Source organism: Hypanus sabinus, chromosome 16 (genome assembly GCF_030144855.1).
Source record: "Hypanus sabinus isolate sHypSab1 chromosome 16, sHypSab1.hap1, whole genome shotgun sequence".
Taxonomy (NCBI): Eukaryota; Metazoa; Chordata; class Chondrichthyes; order Myliobatiformes; family Dasyatidae; genus Hypanus; species Hypanus sabinus.
The window spans coordinates 82,941,617-82,962,182 of NC_082721.1; the positions used below are offsets into that span (position 1 = coordinate 82,941,617).

General features: G+C 44.0%; 1 protein-coding gene across 2 annotated transcripts; it reads left to right on the forward strand.

Annotated features, from left to right (window-relative positions):
• Window positions 1–1,899: 1,899 nt before the first annotated feature.
• On the forward strand, window positions 1,900–19,186 carry LOC132406508 (vascular cell adhesion protein 1-like). Of its 2 annotated transcripts, XM_059992275.1 has the most exons (6): window positions 1,900–2,158; window positions 12,369–12,644; window positions 13,387–13,698; window positions 15,275–15,568; window positions 17,121–17,402; window positions 18,771–19,186. In XM_059992275.1, the coding sequence occupies exons 1-6, from the start codon at window positions 2,092–2,094 to the stop codon at window positions 18,878–18,880; spliced, it is 1,341 nt and encodes a 446-aa protein (XP_059848258.1). In that variant the 5' UTR covers window positions 1,900–2,091; the 3' UTR covers window positions 18,881–19,186. The 2 variants fall into 2 exon arrangements, with proteins under 2 accessions (XP_059848258.1, XP_059848259.1); XM_059992276.1 differs by lacking the exon at window positions 12,369–12,644.
• Window positions 19,187–20,566: the final 1,380 nt, after the last annotated feature.

Consider the following 20,566-nt stretch of genomic DNA (forward strand, 5'->3'; position numbering starts at 1 on the left):
GACTGGCACAGATAATTTCTCTACATGAACATCAGTACAGTATTTGACAAGGTACCTACCTAATGGTAGGATGGTCCAGATCACAAGTGGATCTGCGGATGCTGGAAATCTTAAGCAACATGCTTTAGCTAGACCAACTCAGCAAATCAGGTAGCAGCTCTGGTGAAGATTATAGTCGACATTTCAGACCAAGAAACTCATGTGTTGTAGGGTCTCTGCACTAAATATTGGTAAGTTAACTGTGTATTCCCTGCCTAAGATGCTGCCTGACTTGATGAGTTCATCTAGTTAAATCCTCTGAACCAGACTATATTTAGTGCAGAGACTTTACAACAGATGGGTGTCTTGGCCTGAAATGTTGACTGTGGATTCTCCACCATAGATGCTGCCTGACTTACCGAGTTCATCTAGCTAAAGTGTGTTGCTCAATGTCTGCAGATCCCCTTGTGTTCTGGACCACCAGTCCATGAGGTACCTTGTCAAGTACTGTACTGATGTTCATATAGACAACATCCACTGTCCAACCATCACAAATTATCTGCATCACTCCCTCAAAAAATCCAGTCAAGCTTCTGAGAGTGGACCTCCCCATGAGAAAGCCAGGCAGAACGTGGCTAATAAGTCTATCCTTTACCAAATCAACATATTCCCCATTAACCTTACCATCTTCTATGATCTTCTCTCTGGTGAACACCAATGAAAAGGACCTCACCCACTTTCCTCTGCCTTTGTGACCGAATGCCCTGCATTGTCCATGGTTGCACATAACCTTTTGACTCCCACCATCTTGCCTCCAATACACCTGTAAAATGCCTTGAGATTCTCCTGTTGCTGCCATTGTTTAGGGCATTGAGTATAAAGATTGGGAAATCACGTGGCAGCTGGTGCAGCTTTGGTTTGACCACATATGGAGTTCTGTGCGCAGAATTGGTTTTCACCTTTCAGGAAGGCTTTGGAGAGGGCACAGAACAGGTTCACCAGCATGATGCCTGGATTGGAGTGTATTACCTGTCAGGAGAGAATGGACCAACAAGTGTAGCAGTTAGCGTGACACTATTACAGATTGAGGTGTTAGACTTTGAAGTTCAATTTCAGCACCAAATGTTCTCCCTTGTTCTGCCTTGTTTTCCTCCAGATGCTCCAGATTCTCAACACAGTCCAAAGACGTACCAGTTAGTAGGTTAAAATTATCCTGGGATTAGGCTCGTGTTAAAAAAGTGGGCTGCTGGGTGGTGTGACTCATTGATCTGGATGGGCCTATTTCATGCTGTATCTCTGAAAGCGTATAAAATCAATAAATAAAGTGGAACTGTTTTCACTGGTATATCACAGAAGAGATAGGTGTGTAGTCAGAGACTTTGCCCCAGGTGAAAAAGATCGGTGCAGACAACGTGGGCCAAGAGGCCTGTGTCTGTGTTCTACTGGTCTATCTTCGAGGAATGCTACTTTTTGGGTGCATATGAATTATCTTGCTGCAGTTTGATCAACATTTGTAGGGTTAATCGAGGCTCAGAAGTAATGATGTCACAGAATAGTATTTCATGCCAACTGGTGTGGTATATTCTACAAGTAGGTACATTGGAATATTACCTCCTTCAGATTCTCCCCACCCCTATGTCAGAGACCACCTTGACATGGGAACCCACTGTCATTGACCATCATCACTGTGAGAACCTGCTGTGGAGGTCTGGGAGGGAATCTTCACCAGAGGATTGTAGCAGCTCAGAGAGCTGCCTGACCACCGCCTCTCAAGGCAAATTATGGGTGGGCAATGTTGCTGGTCTTTTCAATCGGATAATTCAAAAAAGTTAACAAAGAATTCAGCTTTTGACTCTCTGCCTGGATTTGGGCGTTAACGCGAGTGTGAGCTGGAGATCTGCAGGTGATTGTAAGACAGTCAGCTCCAGGCATTTCCGTCTGTTATCGCCTGACCGAACTTCCTCGGAGTATTGGAGCTTCGTGAACTCATTGAGACACAGAGACGCTCTTAGTCAGTCGTGACGAACAGATTTCTCTTCGGGAGCTTTCTGACATTTATCAAAGTCTGAGGGTTTTGACAAAACAACATATCCTGCGGCGATTTCAGAAGCTATGAATTTCAGGCCGATTTCACTGAGCGAATCAATTTTCGCTTTCACTTTACTTTTTATCGTAACAGGTAGGTAAAATCTTTTTTTAAATATTCAATATACATGTATTTACGCGAACTCACACAGTATTAGATGGTAACTGTACTTAGTAACTGCATTTTTTGCGGTTTATTCTGCGGACCGTTACTCGTTTCCTGTTTTACTTCGTCGTCTTTTGTTTGGCGGAACAAAAGAGAAATTTCACATTGGTTTGTACTTAAACTGCAGAATGGCTGGAGAGAAAAAAAATTGTGGGGGGGTGGAATGGGCGCAATTCACAGACGAGCTTTAAAACAGCTGCACACTTAATGAATCTTACACGCCCATGATGTCGGAAGCGTGGCATTTTGTTTCAGGGTTACTGCTCTCTCCTCCCACGTTCGGTATTGAGGACCGGACGCGGGCTGATATGTTCCAGACCAAGCGCCTCTTGATGATCCATTCCCACTCCCCGTCCGAGCGTAAAACTGTGGATCAGCCGCCAAGATTCAAATGATCACAGATACAATGGGGCCAGTTTTTGTTTGTTGTCCAAACAACCTCAGTGGCAACTTTATCACTTACCTCCCTGTACCTAATAAAGTGGCCACTGAGTGAACGCGTTCTCCAGAGCTGCAGCCTACCCATCTTAGGGTTCGACGTGCTGTGTTTTTCTGCACAGCCCTGTTGTAAATGTGTGGTTATTTGAATTACTGTCGCCTTCCTGTCAGCTTGAACCAGTCTGGCCATTCTCCTCTGACCTCATGGACAAGCCTTTTACACCCACAGAACTGCCGTTCACTGGATGTTTTCCCCGCAACATTCTCTGCGAAGGCTGTTGAATAAGTGAAAGTCTCAGATCAGCGCTTTCTGGGATACTCAAAACATCCCAACAATTATTTCATGGTCAAGGGCACCTAGACCACATCTTTTTCCCATTATGTCTGTTGGTTTAAACTCCCACTGAGCCTCTTACAGTACACTCAAAATGCTGGCGGAACCCCACAGGCCAGGACGCAACCACAGAAACGAGTCGGCAGTCACCCTTTCAGGCTGAGACCCTTCATCAGGTCTGGGGAGGAAGGGGAGAAGTCAGAAGTAAAAGGTGGCAGCTGATAGGTGAAACCGGGAGAGTGGGAAGGGGTGAAGTAAGGAGTTGGGAATTCGATTGGGGAAAGAGCTAAGGGGCTGGAGAAGAAGGAATAGAACATAGAAATCTACAGCACATTACAGGCCCTTCGGCCCATAATATTGTGCCGACCATATAACTTCCTCCAGAAACTGCCTAGAGTTTTCCTACCACATAGCCCTCTATTTTTCTCAGCTCCATGTACCTATCGAAGAGTCTCTCTTAAAAACCCTATTGTATCCATCTCCACCACCATTGCTGGCAGTGCATTCCACACACCTACCACTCTCTGTGTGAAAAATTTACCTCTGACATCCCCTTACTTCCAAGCACCTTAAAAGTACGCCCCCTCATGTTAGACATTTTAACCCTGGGAAAAAGCCTCTGTCTATCCACATGATCAATGCCCCACATCATCCTATACACCTCTGTCAGGTTATCTCTCATCCTCCATCGCTCCAAGGAGAAAAGGCTGAGTTCACTCAATCTATTCTCATCAGGCATGCTCCCCAATCCAGGCAGCATCCTTGTAAATCTCCTCTGCACCCTTTCTATAATTTCCACTTCCTTCCTGTAGTGAGGTGACCAGAATTGAGCACAGTTCTCCAAGTGGAGTCTGACCAGGGTCCTATATAGCTGCAACATTACCGCTTGGCTCGTAAAGTCAATCCCACTGTTGATGAAGGCCAATGCACCGTATGCTTTCTTAACCACAGAGTCAACCTGTGTAGCAGCTTTGAATGTCCTATGGATTCAGACCCCAAGATCCCTTTGATCCTCCACACTACCAGGAGTCTTACCATTAATGCTATATTCTGCCATCATATTTGAGCTACCATAATGAACCACCTCACGCTTACCTGGGTTGAATTCCATCCTCTACTTCTCAGCACTGTTCTGCATCCTATCGATGTGCCACTGTAACCTTTGACAACCCTCCAGACTATCTACAACATCCCCAACTTTTGTGTCATCAGTAAACTTGCTAGCCCACCCTTCTGCTTCTTCATCCAGGTCATTTATAAATATCACAAAGAGCAGGGGTCCCAGAACAGATCCCCTGCAGAACTCCACTGGTCTCCAATCTCCATGCAAAATATGAAACATCTACAACCATCCTTTACATTTGTGGGCAAACTAATTCTGGATCCATAAAACAAGGTCTCCTTGGATCCCATGCCTCCTTACTTTCTGAATTAGCCTCACAAGGGGAACCTTATCAAATGCCTTACTGAAATCCATATACACTGCTCTTCCTTCATCAATGTCTTTTTGTTACATCCTGACAGAATTCAATCAGGCTCATAAGGCATGAGCTGCCTTTGACAAAGCCATGCTGACTATCCCTTATCAGATTATATCTCTCCAAATGCTCATAAATCCTGCCTCTCAGCATCTTCTCCAACAACCTGCCCACCACTGAAGTAAAATTCACTGATATATAATTTCCTGGGTAATCACTACTCCCTTTCTTGAAAAAGGAACAACAATTGCAACCTTCCAATCTTTTGGTAATTCTCCCATCCCTATTGATGATACAAAGGTCATCGTCAGAGGCTCAGCAATCTCCTCCCTTGCTTCCCACAGTAACCCGGGGTATATCTCATCCAGTCCCAGAGACTTATCTAACTTAATGCTTTATCAAAAGCTCCTGGGCACAATCTCTTTCTCAATGACCATATTCTCAAACGTTTCAGTCATCCCCACAATTGCCTAGGTCCTTTACATTGGTGAACACCGAAGCAAAGTTCTCATTAAGTACCTCCGCTACCTCCTCCAACTCCATGCACACATTTCCACTATTGCTCTTCATTAGTCCTATTCTCTCACATCTTATCCTCTTGCTTTTCACATACTTGTGGAAAGGGTTTTCATTAATCCTGCTCGCCAAGGCCTTCTTGTGGTCCCTTCTGGTTCTCTTAATTTTATTCCTAAGATCCTTCCTGGCAACCTTGTAATTCTCCAGAACTCTATCAATACCTAGTTTCTTGAACCTTTTGTAAGCTTTTCTTTTCTTCTTAACTAGATTTTCCACACCCTTTGTACACCATGGTTCTTTTACCCTACCATCCTTGCCTTGCCTCAACAGAACATACTTATGCGTAATGCCATGCAAATGTTCCCTGAATATTTGCCCCATTATTGCCGTGCATTTCCCTGAGAACATCTGCTTCTAATTTACACTCCATTCCTGCCTAATAGCATCTTATTTACCCCCGACCCCAATGAAATGTTTTCCCAAATTGTCTGCTCCTATCCCTCTCCAGCACTATGGTAAAGGAGATAGAGCTGTGATCACTACCTCCAAAATGCTCTCCCACTGAGAGAGCTGGCACCTCTCCATGTTCATTTCCCAATACCAGACCAAGTACAGCCTTTCCTCTTCTTGGCTTATCTCCATATTGTGTCAGGAAACCTTCTCGAACACACATAGCAAACTCCACCCCATCTAAACCCTTTACTCAAAGGAGAAGACAGTCAATACTAGGAAAGTTAAAATCTCTCATCACAACAACCCTATTATTATTGTACCATTCCAGAATCTGCCTCCCTTTCTGCTCCTCAATGTTCCTGTTACACTGGGGGTCTATAAAAAACACCCAGTAGAGTTATTGCCCCGTTCCTGTTTCTGACTTCCATCCATACCGACTCAATAGATAATCCCTCCATGACTTCCTCCTTTTCTGCAGCTGTAACACTGTCCCTGGTTAGCAATGCTGCTCACCACCTTTTTTTGCCTCCCACCCCATCCTTTTTGAAACATCTAAAGCCTGGCACACTCAGTAGCCATTCCTGCCCCTGAGACATCCAAGTCTCTGTGACGGCCACAATGTCATAGTTCCACGTATTGACCCACACTGTTTTTTTCATCCACCTTGTTTATAATACCACTTGCAGTAAAATAGGCACAATTCAAACCATCAGGCTGATTGCATCTTTGCTCCATCATCTGCCTATCCTTCCTCACAAACTCCCTACAAGCTGCCTCTACTTGTGCTCCAAACACCCCATCCCCTACCTCTTCACTGGTTCCCACCCCCTTGCAAATCTTGTTTAAACCCTCCCCAATAGCATTAGCAAACCTCCCTACCAGAATATTAACCCCCCCCCCCTCGGATTGTTTACATATGCCCCTGAAGAGGTCCCAATGATCCAGAAATCGGAATCCCTGCCCCCTGCTATAATCCTTCAGCCACACACTTATCCTCCGCCTCATTCTATTCCTATACTCACTGTTACATGGCACAGGCAGTTCCAGTTCCTGAACTCCATCTCTTAGAAGCTGCAGCTCGATGCACGTGGTGCAAATATGGCCAGCAGGGAGGCTGGAAATCTCCTGGATACCCCACATCTGACACCCAGAACAGAAGATTGGCCTTGCAGTTATACCCACTGTTCTTAAGTTAGAGGCAAAAAGAGATATGAAAGTAACTTACTTCCTTACCTCACCTAGGCCCATCCTCGCAGAAGCCCCAATGAGCCAAAGCCCTACTACTCTGACTCTGGCTACTCTGGTAACTGCTCCACTAGGCAGTGTCTCCTCTTTTATCCCGGAGACTTCTCAATGGCCTTGCACAATGACCAACTACTGCATCTGTGCACTTCTCCCAATCAAAGAGGTGTTAGAAGGAAACAAGAACGGGGCATGTTGAAGGAGTGGAGGGGTGTAATTACCATAAATTCAAGAAATCAATGCTAAATCCATCAGGTTGGAGGCTCCCCAGACAGAATATTAGGTGTTGCTCCTCCAACTTGAGTGTTGCCTCATCATGGCATGGACTGACAGGTCAGGATGGGAATGGAAAGTAGAATTGAAATGGGTGACCATTGGGAAATCCTGCTTTTTGTGGTGGACAGAGTGAAGTGCACCAGTTATGGTCAATGACTCCAAAAGACTCACAGGTGAAGTGTTGTTCGGGGCCCTGAGTGGCAGTGAGGAAGGAGGTGTAGATGCAGGAGGGGCACTAGTCCCACTTGCAAGGATATGTATCAGGAGGGAGAACAGTGGAGAGGGAGGAGAAGACAAGGAGTCACATAGGGAGCAATCCCTGTGGAAAGTCAGGGGGAGGGAATGTTGTGATTGGTGGTGAGATCCCATTAGAGATGATGGATGTTATGGAGCATTAAGTGCTGGATGCGGAGGCTTGTGCGATGGCAGATGTTGACAAGCGGGAGGATGGTATAAGGACAGATGTACGTGAAATGGAAGAGATGCAGAAGGGAGCAGCATTGATAATGGAGGAAGGAAAGCCCCTTTCTATGAAGAAGGAAAACCCTCATCCTGAGAGCAGATGCAGCAGAAATGGAGGAACTGAGAAAAGAGAATGGCATTTTTACAATGACTGAGTGAGAAGAGGTATAGTCCAGATAGCTGTGAGAATCTGTGGGTGTATTAATGACATCAGTAGGTAGACTGTCTCCAGAGATGTAGAGAGAGATCGAGAAAGCAGAGAGAGGTGTCAGAAGTGGTTCAAGTCAATTTGAGGGCAGGGTGGAAATTAGCAGCAAAGGTGATGAAATTGACAAGCTCAGCACGGGTGCAGGAAGCAGCAGCAATGCAGTCGTCAATGTAGTGTTAGAAGAGTTGGGGAGCAATGCAGTGCAGGCTTGGAACATGGATTGTCCCACGTAGCCAACTAAATGGCAGGCATAGCTGTGACTCATGCAGCTGCCCACGGCTACACCTTGGGTTTGAAGGAACTGGGACCACCCAAAGGACAAATTGTTGAGGGTGACGACCAGTTCAGGCATATGGAGGAGATTGGTGCTGGAGGGGAACTGATCAGGTCTGGTGTCCAGAAGGAAATGGAGAGCTTTAAGGCCCTCCTGATGAGAAATAGAGATGGCTTCTTGACCATGTCTACAATTTCTTATGCATTGAGTCGCTGCCACATGATTGACTGATTAGATATCTGCATTGACATGCAGGTGTCCAGGTGTGCCGAATAAAGTGGCCACTGAGTTTATATGATCACTAACCACAATGAGTGAACAATCTCCTCTGGTGTAGCAACACTCACACAGTCACATTGAAAAGACTAAATTACTGTGATGACTTTTTACCAGCCTTCCAAAGCAATCTATTGACAAACTTCAACTCAGTCAGAGCACCACTGTTCACAAAAACCAGAATGAGTGAGTATATCACTCCCGTACTAGCTACTCTGCATTGGTTTCCTGTACAATTTAAAATTGATTTTAAAGTCTCTTACTTGTTTTTAAATGGTCTGCGACTGGAGAACATCACAGAATCTCTTTTGTTTTATAATCCTACTGAGCTCTCAGGTCTTCCTCTGCTGGCATCTTAAATTTAAACAATCTCCCTCAAAAGATAATTGGCAGGTCAGCTTAAAAAAATAGGCTCGTAAACTATGGAATTCAATCCCTAAAACTATAAGGGGTACACTTTTAAACACCAACTCAAAACCTATTTAATGAAGCCTGCTCTTAACCAACATCTTTTTGTCTTTTACTTAATGTTTATTTTTATTTTATCGTCATGTTTGTATTTCTGTCACACTGTAAAGCACTTTGGACTACATCATTTATTCAATAGCCTCTGGTTTGCGTCTCAGCAGCACTGGTCCCAGGTCTCACCTCTTGATCCCTAGCCACCTGGAGGCTCACTGGTCCCGAAGAATCTCGTCTTCGCAGCCAACCCCCACCCACTTCAACTGCCCCCCTGGACTTTCAAAAATGTGGTTGACTTTAGTCTCTGTGGCTGTAGATTTCAGCTGTTTAGTTTTAAACAAGAATACTTGATGATTGACGTGGGAGCTCCAAACAAAATGTCTCCGCTCTCTGGCACCATTCTGTGACATTGTTCCTTCCATTAGTTTGGGAAATCCCTACAAAACAAATCTTCACTACAGACTCACCTGTGGCATTTTTACGATCTGATGACTGACAATATTTTTTGTTTTAATGTGGAAGGGGCATTGTTATACTGACAAACATTTATATTGTGCGGAAATAGAAATGGGGTGCAGGCATCTAACTTCATTGACCCTGGTGAACAAATTCCTACTTCTCTGTCTGAATACACCACTGTGCCATTGGGTGATGGACTTCCAAACAGATATCAGAGTCCGAATGCACAACCGTCCCTCCTTCACTATCATCCACAGCATAGCTGCTCTGCCCCCCACTCTCACCACCCCCACCCCCGGGGAGCCCATTGCTGATCTCTCTGCTCAAACATGACTGCACGGCCAGACACCCCAGCAATCACATTGTCAAGTTCACCGATGACACCACAGTGGTGGGACTCATCACCAACAATGATGAGATGGCCTACAGAAAGGAGGCCGAAGTGCTCAGGGACTGGTGTCAGGAAAATAAACTGGTCCTTAATGTCAACAAGACAAAGGAGATGGTTATGGACTTCAGGAGAACTCACACCCCTTATTACATCAGCGGCACAGCGATGGAAACTGCGATCAGTTTCAAACTCCTGGGGGTGTTCATAACTCATAACCTCTCGTGGTCCCACAACACATCCGCCACCGTCACAAACGCTCATCAACACCTCTACTTTCTGAGGAGGTGGAAGAGAGCTGAGCTTTGTACATCCAGACCAATGGCATTCTGCAGATGCGCAGTGGAGAGCATCCTGTCAAACTGCATCACCACATAGTACAGAAACTGTACCGTGACGGACAGGAAGGACCTATAACAAAGTCAGGGCTGTCCATTGCACCGGCCGCACCAGCCTAGGTGCCAGAAAAGGGCCAGTAGCATCTTGAAGGATCCCACCCACCCTGCTCACGGACTGTTTGTCCCACTCCCATCAGGGAGGAGGCTACGGAGCATCCATACCAGGACCACCAACCATTTCAGTTTTTCTACATCTTCTACTTCTTTTTATCCTCATTTTGTTTTTGATACTGTTGGAGCCTGTGACTTCCTGTCTGTAGTTCAATCGAGTGAGCTCACACCCTGCTGTCCCCGAGAGAACTCCAGGAGTGAAGCGCAAACACGAGCTACCACGAGGAGAAGCTCGGAGACGAGACCCGGGGCTGTGATCGACTCCATGCTTCGAGTTGCAGCCCTGGGAGGGGCCACTGGTTCGTGTCACTGCCCTATGAGGGGCTTCTGGACCCCAGTGCTCTCAGAGATGTTATCAATATTCTGATAAATTTGTATTGGGCTGTAATACACTTTGTCCCCTTTCAGTTCTATGATTTTTGTGTGTTTTCACCCATTCTTTCTTGTTGCCAATTGGCAGCTGGGAGTTTGGGGTTTGACGTTCTTGTTTCTCCATGTGGGTGATCTGCTAGTTTTTGAGTAAGGGAGAGGTTAGGTGGACAGTTTCAGTTTTGTGAGTAAACGTTTATTTTGGTGTGTGTGTGTGTGTGTGTGTGTGTGTGTGTGTGTGTGGTGTGTGTGTGTGTGTGTGTGTGTGTGTGAGTGTGTGTGTGTGTGTGTGTGTGTGTGTGTGTGTGTGTGTGTGTCTGTGTGTGTGTGTGTGTGTGTGTGTGTGAGTGTGTGTGTGTGTGTGTGTGTGTGTGTGTGTGTGTGTCTGTGTGTGTGTGTGTGTGCGTGTGTGTGTGTGTGTGTGTGTGTGTGTGAGTGTGTGAGTGTCTGTGTGTGTGTGTCTGTGTGTCTGTGTGTGTGTGTGTGTGTGTGTGTGTGTGTGTGAGTGTCTGTGTGTGTGTGTGTGTGTGTGTGTGTCTGTGTGTCTGTGTGTGTGTGTGTGTGTGTGTGTGTGTGTGTGTGAGTGTCTGTGTGTGTGTGTGTGTGTGTGTCTGTGTGTGTGTGTGTGTGTGTGTGTGTGTGTGTGTGTCTGTGTGTGTGTGTGTGTGTGTGTGTGTGTGTGTGTGTGTGTGTATGAGAGAGAGAGAGAGGGGTGGAATACAATGAGAGGGTGAGGGAGGATTAATGTCTTTCTTACAAATACTTCTATGGTTTTCTGTATTCCATTGCTATCTGGAGAAGACAGATCTCAGAGCTGTATTCTGCATACAAACTTTGAAAATAAAATGAGCCTTTGAACCTTTGAATTTCAAAAACAGACACTTTACCCAAGAAGTGAGGCTCCAACGGTGCTCTATTATTTCTTGTAAGTCACCTTCGTATAGCCTAACATTGTTTTATAGACATACAATCAATCTGTGTGTATAAGCCATCTTATGTAGTTTTATTTATTGTTTTATCTTTCATATTTTCTTTTTCACCTGCATCGAATCAGAACTAACAATTATTTTGTTCCCCCTCACTCTTAGGTACAGGAAATGATATTAAACAATCTTCAATCTAGAGTTTTGAACAACAGATGCCCTGTGTTCTCTAAATAACTCAATGCGTCATTGATGTCTCAAATGCTACCTCTCCTTTCTTGAATACATTCAGTAACTTGACCTTTCTCTACATCTATCTGAAGGTTTTTCTCTGCAGCTTGATCCCTCCATCCTGAAACTGCAATTCGGCAAATCAGATCTTAGGGAGGAGTCAAATCAGATCCACCCATGTTAGAACAGAGTGATGTTTAATGACTTTATTCAAAGATTCAAATTACATTTATTATCAAAGGATGTACACACTATACAACCTTGAGATTCATCTCCTAACAGGCAGCCACAAAACATGGAAACCCAAAAGAATCTGTATAAAAAGACTGTCGAGCACCCAAAGTGACGAGAGAGAAAACACATTCCCATGAAAAAGAAAATGACTGAAATTATTCTTTCTGTTTGAACACACGAGGGCCAAAATTATGCTGATAAACACTTACGTTATGTGGAAATAGACAGGAAACTGACTGCATAGAATAGGTGCCCTCCACCACGACTGTGTGAAGATTTTTCTCCACACATCCCTCTGTATCCCAAAACTGTGACCCCTTGTTTACGCTCCTCAGCCAGGGAAAGTGTATCTCCTACATTCAACCTCTCGAGATCAGTCAAAACAACATACATCTGATTCAATCTTCACCAATTCTTCCAAACCTCAATGTACGTGGACATGGTTGTCTCAGTCTCTCTTCAAGTACCAGTCCTGCCATCCCCGGAATCAGTCTGGTGAACCGTCCCCTCACTGTCTGAACTGGAAGTTTATCCATTCTTAGCTGAGACTGAACTGCACACAACACTTCACTGAACAGATTCCATTTCCCTGTGTGTCTCTGGCAGGCAAACTGAATGGATTTGAGGTTTCGGTCAAAACAAACCCCCCAGCAGTGGAATTTGGACACTCTCTGGAGGTGATCTGCAGTACAACATGTAACAACTCAACGATCGTTGTGGAATATAAACCAGGGATAAATCCCAACAGCACTCGTGGTGATAAGTGGATTACAGACCGATTTCCGAGTGTCCAGCAATGGGATTTCTCAGCACCCTGTACTGTAATCTGTCGATCTGATAACACTACAATGAAGGAAGTCAAACAGGTGGTCCCAGTGTACAGTAAGTGAAATCTCTTGCTCAGAACACATCCCATAGCAGAGTACAACAGGATGAAAGGCGGCTAAATACGATTATGTATCACTTGAAAACATTACACAGAAAGATGCTGTCGTGTATCAGGGGAGGTAGAGAATGGCCTGCTGGGAAATGGATTTACACTTCACTCCCCACAATGAGTTCACAGTTTGAAAGGGATTTAGATAATGACATTGAACAGAGACAATTCTACAGAAATGGGGAAAGGAAGTTCAGAGAGTCTCAGGTCAGAAAAATTGTGTTGCTGTTTCACAATCCAAAATGTTGGACCAATGTGCTGAGTCACAGGATTATTTGGTTAATGGGTTTTCACAGCTGAGCCACACTAACAGGTGAATGGTTTTCTTCAAAGGTTTCAAAGGTTCATTTAATGTCAAAGAAATATATACAATATACATCCTGAAATGCTTTTTCTTTTCACCAGCCACAAAAACAGAGGAATGCTCCAAAGAATGAATGACAGTTAAATATTAGAACCCCAAAGCCCCCCAGCTCCCCCTCACATGCATAAGCAGCAGCAACGTAACAACCCCCCCCCCCCCCACACGCACACGCAGAAAAAGCTGACTTTTGGTGCAGACTGAAGAGATTCATCAAACTGGGAATGTCATAGGGTGGGAAGATCCACAGGCACATTGGTTGTTGGGTTAATTTTTGATTTGTAATGTTCCAATCTCTACTGTCAGTCATAATTCTCCTTTGACAGATCGAAACTTAAGCATTGTTCCACCTCCTGAAGTGCTGGAAGTTAACAAACCATATCAGCTGGAGTGCACTGGCCCGAAGGTCTATCCACAGAACAGACTCGTACTCACCTGGCTCAGAGGGAGTGAGACTGTTCAACGTATTTCCACAGAGGACCCAGGGTTCCCGGAAGATGGTCCATTGAAGAATGTTCTGAATTTCACTCCAAGTATTTCAGATGGTGGAATGGTGTACACCTGCTTGGCAGAGTTGAACTTGGACTCTAACTCCACAACACCCATCACAAGTGCCTCTCTGACTCTGCAGACTTACTGTAAGTTCCACTTTAACAATTTACTGCAGCTTTGGGAATAGTTTGAATGGAAATATTTTGTTAAAAATAAATACAGTACAAAGATGCTACCTTCTGATCATTTTCTTATTATTCCTATTTGATTCATTCCATCAGATCTTGTGAAGTGAGAACCTGGGTATTTTTGAAGTTGTCCAAAAGTTTTTTTCTTAGTGTAAATGTAAATAACCTGCACATTTATTTAACATCCTGACCAAACTCTGGTTAGTTAAGCAACTGAGAGAATTTTGAAGTATTTAAGACTTTGCTTGTCCCATAGGTTGAGAGCTCAGACTCTGAGCTCAAGCATTGCCTCAATGTCCATGTATCTAATGTAGTGGACCACGTGAGCTATCAACATGGTCTGCCCAAACCAGACCTGTTCTGATGGGGAAAAGGTCCATTGGCAAAGGTGGCCTAATTTCAACTGGAGGAAAGGAGATTTGCGTCATAAGTACAACCAATCTTTATGGAACAGAGGTTGAGGGTGCAAGCTGGCTAATCCAATAGAGGAAGTGAGATCCAGGCTTCCTGTAGCAGCAGGAAATAGGCTGAAACTGAATAGAAGGGAAAACAGTAACTCTGAGGATAAAAACAAAAGTTAACACCATGAAGTAATTGAAAACTCTGCAGATGTGTAAATCGTATGTGGGTGGTGAAGGTGGACTGGAATCACGCAGAAAGCATGAAAGGGACCTGTGCCTACAGGCAGAGGGAATGGAATACAGAAAGAATACTTTGTTCACTCTTTACCAAGGGGGAATATGATGCCAACACTCAGAGAAAGCAGAGGAAAGAATGAGAATGGATGGGTAAATATGAAAGGGAAGTTATTAGTAAGATAACCATGCTCGAAGTTTGTAACTCACCTGGTGCAGAGAGGATAGAGAAGGATGGAGAGTGTGGAGGGGCTTGACATAATCTCTCGATTCTCCCCGAATAGGGAAGGTGCCAGGGAGGCGGGAAATGACAGAAAGGTCATAAGGAGGTCATCAGAAGCTGCTGGTCCATCATTATAGTCGCAGTGATGGGGAATGTGTTGGAAAAGTTAATGTGGGAATACTTAGAAGGCACGAAGACAGCTGAATTTACATAATAACAAGTTTGTAGATGAAATTAGTTTTTATGATGATGAAATTGAGTGATATCCTGTTGAGGACTTTCACACTGTGTTTGACATAGTCCCTTATTGAAGAGTGGTGAGTGAAAGCGGCTCATGGAATATTCGGCTCAATTGGACTAAGGAGTAAAAATTGGCTTAAAGACAGAAAGAGAAAATTTAAGTCTCGTCTGTGATGCGAAAACAAGATTCAAGTTAAGGTTACATTGAGATTGATTCATGAGTGCAGGATGTTGTACATACCACAGCTTGTGGTGAGCCCCAGACAGAGTGAGAAGCTGAAAATAAGAGAAAATGTTCTAATGAAGCATGTGGCCATTAATTGGTGGATTAGGTATAAAGGGCTCCCAGATGTGTGACCCAGCCAGTCTCCAGCTCCGTCCATCTGTATTTACCACTGCAAACTGAACTGCAGTGAATTTCTTGTGTGTCTTGCAGATTTTCCAGAGCCTCCGAGGATCCTCAGCAGTGACCCTGTAGAAGTGAATCAGAATGTTACATTAACATGTGAGGTCCCAAACGTCTATCCAGCTGCGAAGATGAGAGTACGATGGTTTTGGGACAGTGAACAACAGAATTCAGTAACAAATCAGTCAGATGCCACCACTGTCAGGGCAACAACTACATGGACACCACGAGAGACCGATGTGACTGAAGTCTCCTGCATGGCAGATTTTGAGGATTATCCATCAATTCCACCGAAGATCAATAACATTTCCATTGAGGTTTACGGTGAGTATGTTCACAACACTCAGACAAGGACCAGAACTCAGTTTCCTGTTGTTTCTCAGTGGTGTTTCCTCAAGTGATTGTGTCTCTGTTGATTGAACTATTAGTCCGAGTCACAAAACAACCCCAGTCAATGGGTCCATTTCCCAGTGAAATTACTAGGTTTTAATTGGAAAACTGGTGCTCAGGAAAGATGAGCATAAAGCTGCAGATCTATATTGAATTTTGATCTTACAGAGTGGTGGAGCAGGCTCATTGGGCCGTGTCATTAGGTTCTGTTCCTTGTTTCATCTTTGGTTGATGATGTTTCCTGAATATACTTACCTGAGAAGCAGTTAACTGTAAGCAAATTTCTCCACAACTTCCACCATCTTTAGCAGAATCCTTGCGCGAGGGACATCTATACCTTCGCACGCCCACACCCCACTCTCCACATTTCACAGGATCCACTGTTTATGTGATCCCCTTGTCCATTTATCCCTCCCCATTGATCTCCCTCTTGGAACAAACCCCTGCACGTGGAACAAGTGCAACATCTGCCCATTCACCTCCTCCTTTACTACCACTGAGGTCTCAAATCTGTCCTTCCAGGTGACTCAACACTTCAGCTGCACGTCTGTCAGGGTTGTCTACAGTATCCGGTGTTCCCAGTGTGTCCTCCTCTCCATCAGTGAGACCTGATGTACTTTGGGGGATCACTTTCTCGAGTACCTTTCATCTGTCCACAACAGGGATGACTCTCTGGTGGAAAACCATTTTAATTCAACTCCCCATTCCTATTGTGACAGGTCGGCCCCTCTCTGTGACACGATGAGGCCACACTCATGTTGGAGAAGCAACACATGCTATTCCATTCGGGTAGCCTCCAATCTAATAGCATAAACATCCCCATCTCTAACTTCTGGTCATTTATTTCCTCTCCCCCTTCTGTCCATTTTCATTTCCCCTTCTGGATCCCCTCATACCCCCTCTTTGTCTCACCTGCCAATTAACTGCCTCCGTTCCCCCTTCCTCCTTTCCTTTCTTCCATGATCCACTCTCCTGTCCCAGCAGATTCCTCCTTCAGCCCTTTCCATTCTCCACCTCTCACCTGACAGCTTCTTACTTCATCCCCATCCACCTTCTCCCTTACCTGGCTTCACAGGTCGCTTTCCAGCCTGTACTACGTTCCTCTCTCCTAACTTCTTATTCTTATTATTTTCTCTCTTCCGATCCCATCATGATGAAGAGTCCTGACCCAAATTTCAACTGTTTATTCCTCTCCATTGATTGTGGCTGATCACTGAGTTCCTGAATTTTGTTTGTGTTACCAGGAAGAACTGTAAATCAGTCACAATTTCCAATGTAATGAAAGCTAAAATTGTACACCAGGACATCAGCATGCAGGAGTCTCAACTGAACAGTAATGATAACCCTCTGCTTGTACAGTATGTGAACTCCTCACGCATGGGAGAGGCTGACCGCACAGTTGCTTTATCTACATTAGTCCAGTCAGGCACAGGGAATGCGGGACTTGTTTTGAGAAAGTTTCTAACAATGTTTTCTGTTGTTACAGTTTTCTCCAACCCTGAAATCCACATCATGAACACCACTGAGGGTATTCCGGTGAATATTACCTGCAGTGTGTTTAACGTCTCAGGGGAACTTCAACTCAGTCTGAAGAAGGGAAGTAAGATATTAGTGAACAGGTCAGCCAGTACTGGGCTGACCATCTACCACACTGTGAATCCACGAGCAGAGCTGAATGGACAGCAGTTCACCTGCGAGGCCGAGCTGACACTTCACCCTCACTCCAACACCATTGTTAAACGACAGTCTGCCACTCTCGATGTCCCTGGTGAGTAGCAGCAACAGATCAGCACTAAGGACTTGTGATGGTCTGAGGTTATCTTTTCTAAGGTTCAGGGACAAGATAGGAAAAGATGTTCAGGATCCACATCCCATCAGTCCAACAGGCGCACCGTTGTCAGCACAAACTTCACAGTGACCTATAGTATTTGTATATTAGCACAAAGATTTTATTTTAAGGAAATGAGATTTCCAAGTAGTAAGGCTTATTTATTCTCTGCCTGGGCACCGTTATTGCACAGTCCAACCCAATAAGGGAAAAATTATTGAACAGAATATAAGGAAGGGATTCTCTTGTCTTTTACATAATGCAATCTTAATTCAGCATCTTATCAAAAGACAGCACTCAGTAATCCCTCAGTACCACATCAGATATTCAGCTGAGATTTTACACTCAAATTGCTAGAATGCGACTGAAATCAGAAACAACTGACTGAGAGCTGACAGAGTTCCCGGACACAACAGCCGACAGATTTGCATGTTTCGCTGTTGAGACTCAGCATGTTCGATGTTTTAAATCCTGACTCTAATCGAAGTTCAAAGTAAATTTGTTATCAAAGTATGTATATGTTGCCCAGTGTTACCTTGAGATCCATTTCCCTGCAGGAATTTATGAGGGCAAAGTAGAAATATAGTGGAATTTCATGAAGTACTATGCATAACTTCATAAAAACTAAAAAAAAAGTGCAAAAGAAGTAAAATCATGCAAATAAAAAAATACCGAGAACAAGAATTGTAAAGGTCATTAAAAGTGAGTCTGTAGGTTGTAGAACCAGTTCAGATTAGTGATGATTGAAGTTAACCTCCCTGGTTCCAGAGCCAAAGGTTGGTTGTAGGGTAATAACTTCCTGAATCAGGGGGTGTGGGACGTAAGGCTTCCTCATGGTAGTGTAATGGTTAGCACAACATGTTACATGTACAGGTGACCCAGGTTCAATTCCTGTCATGGCCTGTAAGGAGTTTGTACATTCTCCCTGTGACCATGTGCTCCGGTTTCCTCCCACAATCCAAAGACGTACAGGTTGGTAGGTTAACTGGTCTTAGTGAATCGTTCTCTGATTAGGTGCAGATTAAATCAGAACTGCTGGGCAGCCTGGCTCAAAGGGCTATTCAGGCCTATTCTGCACTGGATCTGAATAAGGAAGTAAGCAAATAGATAAATAAACAAACAAATAAATATATAGATAGATTGATTGTTTACTTTAGATGATCATTATAAACTCACCTGACACTTGAGTCTACTGAGGAAGCATTCTCAGAGGTAAGAGTGATCAGAAGAGAAGAGTACATCTGTTATAAAGTGTTTAACTGGAACCGTCAATGACTTGTACTGTTGATTTTGTGATTGTTTTTATAGATCAACCTGGATCTTCAGCTTGGAAATATGTGGTGGCTATCCTTGCATGTTTAGCTGGTGCTAGTCTGGTATTCTGCCTTTACAAGAGAAGAACCCAACAAAGAGCATAAACAAAGGCCAACAGTAGTGGGACAAAACCCAATGGAAGCATCTCCTTGAAAGAAAATTATATCTGGAAGATACTGTACTGTCATCTACAAGTATTCAGACAAAATTTAAATTTAAAATGGTAAAACAGATAAATTCCAGACTGATACTCCAATGATATTATTGAGCTGCAAATCTAAAAAAATGTCATTGTCTTCAATAAGTACATGTTACAAAGTAGACAAGATGAAGATGAAGTGTGAGATGATATATTTCACTAGCGTCTCTGTAATGATGAAGCCTCTTATAAATATTTCCAGTTCCCAGTATTCTGTAATCTCTTTCTGCTATTCAACCCTCCCAGGACTCACTCCTGCTCAAATTCTGGTCTCTGAACTTGAAAAACTGCAAGTCCTGGTTTTTGCCACTTTTCCACAAGGAGGCTTTCAGCTGCTGATGTTTTAAGTCTCTGTACCTCCCTCTCCTGTTTTAACATTCTCATTTAAACCCATCTTCTTGACAAAGGCCTTATCACTGCAAGTAATTTCCCCTTGTGTGGAATGGTATCTAACTTTAAGAGCCCAAGGAATTCAAGCAGGTGACCATTCCGTTCCTCAGACTGAGCTCACTGCCCACAAATCGCAAGGGTGGGTGATGCGTAACCCTCACATCCATCAATTCCCTTCGAAATATTTAACCTCTCACTTTCCCACATCCTAATGCATCTCCAACTTCCTTAAACACTTCTTAACTTGTTTAACACACACAAAATGCTGGAGGAACTCAGCAGGCCAGGCAGCATCTATGGAAATGAGTGCAGTCGCCGTTTCAGACCGAGACCTTTCAAATGAGTGTAGTTATCCTCTCTTGTTCAAGAACCTGTTGCTTGAGACATAGCAACTGTTCTTGAACCTGGTGGTGCAATTTCTATGCCTCTTGAACCTTCTACCTGATAGAAGCAGTGAGAAAAGAACATGGTCTGGGTGGTGAGCATCTCTGATGATGGTTGCTGCTTTCCTGCGACAATTTTTTATGTAGATGTGCTCAATGTTTGTGATGTGCCCATGATCTACTGGGCTGAATCTACTACCTTTTGTGGGATTTCCCATTCAATGGCATCAGTGTTTCCATACCAGGCTGTGATGCAGCCAGTCAATACACTCTCCACTACACATCTATGGAAGTCTGTCAAAGATTTTGATGTCATTCCAAACCTCTGCAGACTTCTAACGAAGCAGAGGAGCTGCTGTGCTTTCTTTGCAATTGCATTTACACGATGGGTTCAGGACAGGTCTTCTGAGACCGTAACACCCAGGAATTTAAAGGTACTGACCCTCTCCACCTCCGATCCTTCACTGAGGACTGGCTAATGGATCGCTTTGGTTGGTGGTTAGAATCCAACAATGTAGAAGCCTACAGATGGAACTAAAGCTTACGTCATCCATCAACTCATTTGAGAATATAAGAGTAACTGAGGGGAAGGAGCAGTAAGTATACATAATAGGAATACTGGATTTCCAGATGTTCTGTGAAAAATGCTGTTGCTTGATGTAAAGATTATGAAAAGTTATTTGCGAGAGTGAGCTGACAAAAGGACATGAAGAATCTGGAAGAAGAAAGGTCCAGCCATTCACTGACCAATCAGTTCAGGCACATGATGTCCATTTTTGAGTTATCCCCTTCAACTAAAACTTATTACTGCTACTGAA